A 10,025-nucleotide genomic window follows, 5' to 3' on the forward strand; every position below is an offset into this window, starting at 1 on the left:
CCCAACTTATACTTGATTGATACACATTTTAAAAAATTATTTTTAATTGATTTTGAGAGATTTGTTCCACTTATTTCTGAATTTATTGGTTGATTGTTGTATGTATCCCAACTGGGGATCAACCTGGAACCTTCACGTATCTAGATGACGCTCTAACCAACTGAACTACCCACCAAGGGTTGACACATTATCTGATGACTCTTGGTAAAAATCACTTACCCCGTATTATTTGAGTACATGATCTTCACCAATGAAATACAAATTCTTAGGGATTTTGTATTCCTGCCCCTACACTTCCAACTATAGTAATTTACAATAACCCACTTCCTATTGAATGTTCCAGCTAAGTGCTTTCAATACCTAGTTTTCTTTGTTTCATGTGCTACAGGTTTATCCCGATTTTTCAAATTTTTTTGTAGTTCCTCACTGTTCAGTTTTGAAGGTAGTTTCCTTAATGGCAAGGATTCACCCAATCTCTTACTGAGTTAATATTAGTTGCAATTCTTGTGTTTTAGTTTTTTAAATATATTTCTATTGATTTCAGGGAGGAAGAGAGAAACAAATGATGAGATAATCATTGATCTGCTGCCTTCTGCGTGTCTGCAACCGGAGCATGTACTCTGACCCAGAATCAAACTGTGACCTTCTGGTGACCTGGTTCATATAGGTCGTTCCTTAACCACTGAGCCAGGCAAGCTGGGCCAATTCTTGGGTTTAAAATAAGTTAAGGGGTAGGGTTGAATAGTAAAGGACAGACACATGGTTGGCTTTATAGGGAATGTCTTTAAGAAGAAATGGGCCTGCAATTGGTGACTCATGATAAGTAAACAAGAAGCCGGCCAGTGTTGCTCAGTGGTTGATTCTGGTCAGGGCACATGCCCAGGTTGTGGGCTCCATGCCTGGTGGGGGGCGTGCATGAGGCAGCCGATCAATGATACTCAGATGTTTCTCCCTCTCTGAAGTCAATAAAAATGCATTAAAAATTATATTCCATTCACCTTTTGTAGAGGGCCACACCATAAAGAATTCTGCAGCTCTTTGTCTAAGCCCCTTGGCATCTAGTGCGTGCATATCTTACGTGGCTAACTGAATTAAAGACAAAAACTGCCTCAGTAGACACCCATATACCACCATCATTGCCATCAACGTCACTGCTCTCAGCTCAACTCACGTGAGCCGCTAAGCGGCTTTTAATGGTTGACTTCCCGCAATGAGACATTTCGTGTTCCTGGTGAGCTTCTGGGTGACGCAAGCCAATCGAAAAGCAGCTTTCCTCCAGCTGGCCCCTCAACCCGCCCTGAGCTGTGAGTGGCGGGGCCGGCGCCAGCGTGAAAGCGTCAAGTACTCCATGGTAACGACGCTCAGTCCAAAGATGGCGCCCGAGTGGTGTAGAGGAGGGTCCTCGGGTTCAGGTCCGGGCCCAAGTCGGTGGTTCTGGAGCGGTTCTTTATGGGTCCGAGGCATTTTGCTCCTGTTGGGCGGGCTCCGGACAAGTGCTACGTCTATTCCTGTGTCCTTGAGCAGTGCCCTACCCTGCCGGCACCACGTCCCCTCTGACACTGAGGTAGGGTGGCGATGGGGCGGAAGCGGGCCCGGTGGGGGTAAAGTAATACGGGAGGCAGTGGCATAGAGAGTGGCTGGAACAGGGTGTACGGGAGGAGGAAGCGAACTGTGACAGGGCTGGGCCTTGGTATCAGCTCCCTTCCTGCACCCAGCGAAGTGGTTGACTTAGGCACCTGGAGCATCACGTTCCTGTGCGGAGAGCTGTGCGTATAAGGTAGTCCTAGAGGGGTGGTTTTCAGATTTGAGCATGCCTCAGAATCACCTGACGGGCTTGTTAAAACAGATTGCTGCCCAGCTGCCCCACTTTCTAACTCATTAAGTCCGTGATGGGTCCCCAGTATTTGCAGTTCAAGTTCCCAGATAGTTGACGGTACTGCTTGTCCATTGACCACACTTCGGGAAACACTAAACTAAACGTTTGGGAAGGAATTGATTAGAGAATCGGAGGGATATTGGTTCTGTGGAGACAAAAATGCAGGTTTATTTTCAAGTTACCTCATCACATTGCTTGCTTTACCCTGTTCTCCTGCCCTGGAAGTACCTGCCTCCTTCACACTCCATTTTTCTTCCTCTCTAAATTCTTTCAGTCTCAGTTTAAGTTCTCTTATTTCAAGGCAGCCTGCTGAAACCAACCCCAGCAGAATGCTCTTTCCTTTTCTCTGGACGACTTATCTGTAGTCTCTTCTGTAACTTGATCAAGTACTGCTATGTGATGCTGGCTTATTTTTCAGGCATGTCTTGCCTTTGTAGTTAAATTGTAAAGTTCCTTAGGATAAAGTTCGTGTCCTATGCTTTTTTTTTTTTTTTTCCGTGTCCTATGCTTTTGATAAGGGTTAGCTAGCTAGCTTAAGACAGGAATTGGGAGGGAGGGGGAGGGGAGGATAGAGGCATTTCTGGCCTGAGCAATTAAAATAGCCATAAACCAAGGACAGAGGTATCTCTGGCCTGAGCAATTAAAGCAACCATAAGTTAGATCTAAAGCAGCCCTGATCTGAGCAGCTGGGAAAGCCATAAGGGAGATCAAAAGCAACTCCAACCTGAACAGATAAGATGACCAAAAAGGAGAAGTGGACTTAGGGGCCCTGGGAACTGATTACAAGGCTGAAGTCCCACAGTGGGAAAGGCACAATAAGGGAAAGGGTGGTTTCTAGAATATTTACAACCTCAAGACAAAGAGAGACAGAGTCTTAGAATTAGAAATTTAAGAGGTAGTATCTACGTGCAATAAAGTTTCTGTACTTCTCATCTACCACCTTTTGTCCTTTGCTTCATTCTTCGAATCTGTCTGGACAAGAATCTGATAAGGAAATCACCCTTGCACCCTGCTCACCAAAAAACCTCAAATCACTTTGATTCCTCCACAGTACTTAGCTTAGAGGGAGGGCCCACAATAATTATTCTTCTTTGAATAAAAGAGACACAGTACTGGAGCAGGGCTGCATTTTGTGATTGGTTTTACAGTTTATCTTATTGCTTTATCAGTAAATATTAACCTAGAAATGTTCAGTTCAGCCCAGTAATCTAAGACCACTCATTTATGTGGTAACTTCCAAAAATTTCTATGCATAATGTTCAACTATATGTGTCAAAATATTAAGTTTGTGGTTTGTAGTGGATAGTTCTTATCATGACACTGCATTCAGGCTGAATTGTTTTATTTTCTTAGTCTCTTAGTAACTTTTAAGTTTATAATACACTAGAGGCCTGGTACACGAGTAGGTCCCTAGGTCTGGCCGGCAATCAGGGCCGATCAAGGCCTTCCTTCCAACTGCCGGCTGGTGCCTTCATTCTGCGCCGCCTCCTTGTGGTCAGCACATGTCATAGTGAGCTCCCAGTTGAACTCCTGTGGGGACAATTTGCATATTAGGCTTTTATTATACAGGATTAGTGTTGTCCATAATCACTATGCTGTGCATTAGATCTAAAGGACTTATTTATCTACTGGTTGTAAGTTTGTACCCTTAATGTAACCCCCTGTTCTCCCACCGCTCTTTTTTAAAAATTTCCACAAAGCCTTGTGCTTCTCTCTTTCAATCTAGATTAAAATAAGAGGAAGTAAAAAAAAATTATAAGAGGAAGTAGTTCAAAGACCTATAAAACCTCTGCTAGAAGGAAACTTAATAATATCTGTTTTCTTCTAGTGGTTGTTGCCAGTGTATAAATCTCCAACTTATATTTGAACATCTCCATGAATAGGGGCACTATCTCCAGAGGCAGCCCTTATGTTTTTTGGAGATCAACATTGTTAAAGTTTTTCTTTATCATAAGAGCTGAAAACTCTGAAAGTTCCACCATCCTCACCTTCATTCCTGTTTATGCCTCTCAGCTGAAAAACTTGGTAGTGATAGTGCTTCACGTATTAAAAGCAAGCTATTAAGTTCTTGAGAGTTCTCATCCCTAGTAAATTTTCCTAGTTCTTGATAGGGTATGTAATAGCAAGCCCTTATTAACCATTTTCTTTGCTTTAACACAAAGTATAGGGAAGAACCGTTCATTGTATTCACTAGTTAAATGCTACAGGAAATTACCATAACTTTTCTTGGTGGTGGTGGGGAACTATAAAACATTTTGACTCATTTAACTTGTTCTCAAAACTTCTGTGTTTTGTTTTTATTAAATTAAAATAAAACAACAACAACATAAAAGAATAGTATATTGAACTCCCATGGACCCATTCATTATCCAACTTCAAACTTACCAATATTCAGTCATTCTTGTTTCATGTACTTCTATCCATTCCCCATCCTTTCACTTGTTACTTTTTAAAGTTTTGGGGGGTAGAATTTACATATATTGAAATGCAACAAATGCAGTCATGTACATTATGTAAAATTCACAACGCAGTACAATGTAGAGCATTTCCATGTCTTCAGAAAGTTTCCTCCTGTCCTGTGCCAGCAGTCTCTTGTCCATACCAGGCAATTATTGTTCTGATTTTTATTTTACAGTAGATTTAGATTTTTTTTAATAGATTCATTTTGCCTGTTGTAGAATTAGCTTGTATAAATGGAGTGATACAGTATATATCCTATTATATGGTAGATTATATTGAATTATCTAGTAGTAAATCAATCTTGTATTTTTGGGATAGACCCTACTTCTTGGTCATGATATATTATCCTTTTTATATACCTCAAAATTCAATTTGCTAATAAATTGTTAAGGACTTTTGTATCTATGTTCATGAGTGATGTTAGTTTATAACCTTTATTAGCCAAGTTTTTGTTAGCTTTTGATATCAGAATTATATTGGTCTCAAAATGAGTTGGGAAGTGTTCCATCCTCTTATATTTTCGAAGGTTTGTATAAAATTGAAATCATTTCTTTCTTAAGTGTTTGGTATAATTTATAACTGAAACCACATGGGCTTGGAGTTTTCTTGTAGAGAGTTTTTCCAATAGCTTTATTGTGCTATATTTTATATACCGTACCATAAAATTTCCCCACTTAATTGTCCATTCAGTTATTTTTAATAAGTTTACAGAGTTATGGACATCACTACATCTAATTTTAAAACATTTCCCACCACTCCAAAAGATCCTTTGCGCCATTTATAGTCAAGCCCTATTTTCAAGCAACTACTATGTAGAGAGATTTATTTTATTTTTAAAAAATATATTGTTATTGATTTCAGAGAGGAAGAGAGAGGGAGATAGATAGAAACATCAGTGATGAGAGAGAATGATTAATTGGCTGCCTCCTGCAAACCCACCTCTGGTATCAAGCATGCAGTCTGAGCATGTGCCCTGACCTGAAATTGAACTGCGACCTTCTGGTTCAATAGGTCGAAGCTCAACCACTGAGCCACACTGGTTGAGCTAGAGAGATTTAGATAAATCCAATTTCTCCGTTACAAATCTAGTCATGTTTTCTATTTGATCTTGTCAGTCTGGTTAACTTGTTTTTTTCAAGGATTCTATTTCATCTGAACTTAAATTTATTGGCATAAAGTTGTTCATAATTATCCTTTTGAGTAAAGAAAGTAAGAACTTACAAAAATAGTCACAGGGATGTAACTATTTTGTAGTTAGGGAATATAGTCAATCTACACTAATAAAAGAGAAACATGGTAATTAGCGTACAACCGCTACCCTTCTGATTGGCTAATCAGGGTGATATGCAAATTAACTGTCAGCCAAGATGGCGGCTGGCAGCCAGGCAGCTTATAGCGGAACATGAGGCTTGCTTGCTCCAGTGACGGAGGAAGCCAAGGTTCCCCGCCTGCAGCTGCAGAGCTCTGAGCTCCTGAAGCAACAGCTCCAAAAGATACAATGTTTCAATTATAGAAGCTAAAAGATGGCGGTTAATTTGCATATACCCGTTTTGAGGGAAGACTGAGGACAACATGGAGGCCAAGCAGTACAGAAGGGAGCTAAGTAGAGGCCTCGAGGACAGAAATGGAGCCAAGGCTGCGGAGGTTGGAGGGCAAGCCCAGCCACAGTGGCTGCGAGGAGGGGCAGCAGCTTGGAGGGGAATGGGCAGTGCCTGGGAGCGGGAGGGGAAACCCGCCACAGCGCCTGGGAGCTGAGGGGAAACCCGCCACAGTGCCTGGGAGAGGGAGGGGAAACCTGCCAAGGCGCCTGGGAGCTGAGGGGAAACCCGCCACAGCACCTGGGAGCAGGGAGGGTAAACACGCCACAGCGCCTGGGAGCTGAGGGGAAACCCGCCACAGCGCCTGGGAGCTGAGGGGAAACCCCCCAAGGCGCCTGGGAGCTGAGGGGAAACCCAGCAGGAGTGGCTGGGAGCTGAGGGGAAACCTAGCAGGAGTGGCTGGGAGCGGGAAGGGAAACCCGCCAAAGCGCCTGGGAGCTGAGGGGAAACCGGCCACAGCGCCTGGGAGCTGAGGGGAAACCCAGCAGGAGTGGCTGGGAGCAGGAGGGGAAACTGGCCACAGCCCCGTCACAGGGACAGGCGTCCTCTGGAGCCAGGCGGCTCTGAGCCTGTAGGCCTGTGCATAGGCCCAGAGTGGCCGAAGTCCGGAATGCCAGGCCTACGCTTGCAGGTGCCAAGCGGCCGGGGTTGGGGTGGGAACATCCCCAGGACCCAGGCACTCCAAGCTGGCGCACACCCAAGCAGCCAGGAAGGGGGCGGGAATGTCCCCTGCAGCGAGTGAGCAGACAGCAGGGCCCTGCTTGCCCCTGCAGTGGCGAGCCAGAGAGAAGACAGCAGGGCGCTGCTTGCCCCTGACCCCAGCGGCGAAGGACAGGCAGTCCCCTACAGAGAGCAGACACCAGGGCCTACGGTGGTGTCAAGCAGGCAGGTCCGCAGAGAGCAGAGGACCATGGGGAGCAGGTCTAAGCCGTCAGTAGGACATCCCCTGAGGGCTCCCAGATTGGAGAGGGTGCAGATCGGGCTGAGGGACCCCTCCTTCCCTGTGCACGAATTTCGTGCACTGGGCCCCTAGTAATATTTATAAAGAGCCAGGGTCCTTAATGACAGAAGGCTCAACCAAACACCGGAAGTCAATGCTGGGTTGCCGTGGTGACCGAGCACTGACTGCAGCTGGTGCTGGTGCAGTGACCCAGCACTGACTGCTGAGGGGGCTGCAGATCAGGCACAACGAGAGGCCTGCAGAGAGAGAGAGGCAGGGTCTAATCCGCAGCCTCTGTGGCAGCTGTTGATCAGCTGTTGCCTCTCTTTCTCTCTGGGCTTCCCCAGCAGCCATGCCTCTGTTTCTCTCCAGGCTTCCGTGGGGGCTGCTAATCAGCCCCGCCACTTTGATCAGGCCCAGAGATAGGCCCAGAGACGCCTGACTGGGATAGAAAACCGACCAATCAGAACCTAATCTGGGTGAACTGCGAAGGCAGAACCTAAGGTGAGGGCTGAGGAGGGGTTTTTTTTTTTTTTCTTCCACTAATAGCATGAGTTTATTCTAACACCCCCCAAACACTATTTTTTTCTTAAAATCAACAACACAAACAAACGAACAAAAACATCCATTCACATTAATGAAGAATTTGGTAAGGTGGCAAGATCTATAAAAATACATACAAAAATGAACCACTTCTCCGTACGACAGCATTAATGGATCCAATTCAAAATCCACATCAACCCATCCTGAACCACCCTTTCTCGTGTTTATTGCTCTGGAGCAGGGGTTGAGGAGGGGTTTTAAGGGCAACAGCTGTTTGGTGTAAGGTGTAAGAAAGAGGTTCAATTTTTTAATGACCGTTTTGGCAGTATAGTGCATATGGCTGGCTATCAGTCCACATATAGGGATTATGTGTTTTTGTCTGCCAACACAAAGTTGTCCTGCTGAAAAGGCTTTCCTCCACCCCCATTTAAGCAATCCTATGCTATATCATCTATCTATACTAATAAAAGGGTAATATGCTAATTAGACCACGTCGACTGGCCATCTTCTGGACGTCCAACTTCCTTCTGGACAAAGCCATGGAGGTGGGGGCTGAGGCAGAGGCAGTTAGGAGCGATCAGGCCAGCAGGGGAGGGCAGTTGGGAGCAACCAGGCTGCCAGAGGAGGGCAGTTAGGGGTGAGATGACGCCGTCTGGGGAGGGCCACTGGGGGCCAGATCAGGCCAGCAGGAGAGGGCAGTTGGGGGCAACCAGGGCAGCAGGGGAGGTCAGTGGGGGTGAGATCAGGCCAGCAGGGGAGGGCAGTTGGGGGCAATCAGGCCGGCAAGGGAGCAGTTAGGCATCAATCAGGCTGGCAGGGGAGTGGTTAGGGGGTGATCAGGCTGGCAGGCAGAAGTGATTAGGGGCAATCAGGCAGGCAGGCAGGCAGGCGAGCAGTGGGGAGCCAGCAGTTCTGGATTGTGAGAGGGATCCCAGATTGGAGAGAGTGCAGGCTGGGCTGAGGGACACCCGAACCCCCCCCCCCCCCACCAGTGAATGAATTTCATGCACCGGGCCTCTAGTCTATACTAATAAAAAGGTAATATGCTAATTAGACTGGATAGACCAGATGTGTTCCGGACAAAGCCACGGTGGCAGGGCTGAGGCAGAGGCGGTTAGGGGCGATCAGGCCACCAGGCAGAGGCGGTTAGGGGTGATCAGGCAGGCAGGCAGGTGAGCGGTTAGGAGCTAGTTGTCCCTGATTGTGAGAGGGATGTCCGACTGCAGGGATTGGGCCTAAACCAGCAGTCGGACATCCCTCAAGGGGTTCCGGATTGGAGAGGGTGCAGGCCGGGCTGAGGGGCCACCCCCCACTGTGCATGAATTTCGTACACCAGGCCTCTAGTATTATACTAACTATGTATGGTGTAAAGTGGATTTTAGAATTATCTGGAGAATCACTTCACAAATGATATAATTATCTAACCACTACACTGAACACCTGAAACAAATATTTTTTAAAATTATCTTTTGGCCCTAGCTGGTTTGTCTCAGTGGATAGAGCGTTGGCCTGGGGACTGAAGGGTCCCAGGTTCAATTCCAGTGAAGGGCACATGCCTGGGTTATGGGCTTGATCCCCAGTAGAGGGTGTGCAAGAAGCAGCCGATCAATGATTCTCTCTCATCATTGATGTTTCTCTCCCTCTCCCTTCCTCTCTGAAATCAATAAAAATATATTTTAAAAAAATTATCTTTTGGTGTCTGTAGAATGTGGAACAGTATCTAGTCTTTTATTTCTAATGTTGCAATTGGTGTTTATTCTGTTTTATCATAGTCCAGTTTGGGTAGGGGATTTATTAATTTTATTAATCATTATAATAACCAACTGTTGGCTTTTGTAGTTATCTTTTTTTTTTAAATATATTTTTATTCATTTCAGAGAGGAAGGGAGAGGGAGAGAGAGAGAGAGAAACATCAATGATGAGAGAGAATCATCGATCAGCTGCCTCCTGCACGCCCCTTACTGGGGATCGAGCCCGCAACCCGGGCATGTGCCCTTGACCTGAATCAAACCTGGGACCCTTCAGTCCACAGGCCAACACGCTATCCAGTGAGCCAAACCGGCCAGGGCTATAGTTATCTTTAATGATGTTTATCTATTTTACTGTTTTCTGTTCCTTATTATTTCCTACTTATTGTGGTTACTTTGTTCATATTGTTAAGTGGAAACTTAGAGCCTTTTATTCTTTCTAATATAAACATTCAAAGATACAAATTTTGCTCTAAGTACCTACAACTCTAGCTGTTCCTCACAGATTTTGACACATTGTATTTTAATTATTGCTTAGTTCAAAAAGTGTTTTTATTCTTCCTGATAATTTCTTCTTTGATCCATGAGTTATTTAAAAAATAATTTATAAATATTTGGTCCTTTTTCTATCTACCTTATGTTAATAATTTCTAATTTAGAGGGTACCTTTTGTAAGATTTCAGTACTTTGAAGTTTGAGATTGTTTTATATACTTCAGCATATGCTTTATCCTGTTTAACTTTTTATGTGTACTTGTAAAGGATATGTATTCTATAGTTATTGAGTGCAGGTTTCCATACATCTCAATAAGGTGTGATGTTGACAGTGTACTTCAGATTACTATATTCTTACAATTTGCT

The 10,025-nt window shown here is 44.8% G+C and overlaps 1 protein-coding gene across 3 annotated transcripts in view; it reads left to right on the top strand.

Annotated features, from left to right (window-relative positions):
• The first annotated feature begins 1,333 nt into the window (after positions 1–1,333).
• Positions 1,334–10,025, top strand: part of LMLN (leishmanolysin like peptidase) — a 62,081-nt gene continuing 53,389 nt past the window's right edge. For all 3 annotated transcript variants that reach the window (XR_002830264.1, XM_006092835.3, XM_006092836.3), the window contains exon 1: positions 1,334–1,564. Coding sequence is in view for 2 of the 3 variants with exons in the window: in XM_006092835.3 (XP_006092897.1) it covers positions 1,349–1,564 (216 nt within the window). In the remaining variant the exon portion in view is untranslated. The remainder of the gene's footprint in view (positions 1,565–10,025) is intronic.

This window comes from Myotis lucifugus, unplaced genomic scaffold (genome assembly GCF_000147115.1).
Source record: "Myotis lucifugus unplaced genomic scaffold, Myoluc2.0 scaffold_105, whole genome shotgun sequence".
In the NCBI taxonomy this organism is placed as follows: domain Eukaryota; kingdom Metazoa; phylum Chordata; class Mammalia; order Chiroptera; family Vespertilionidae; genus Myotis; species Myotis lucifugus.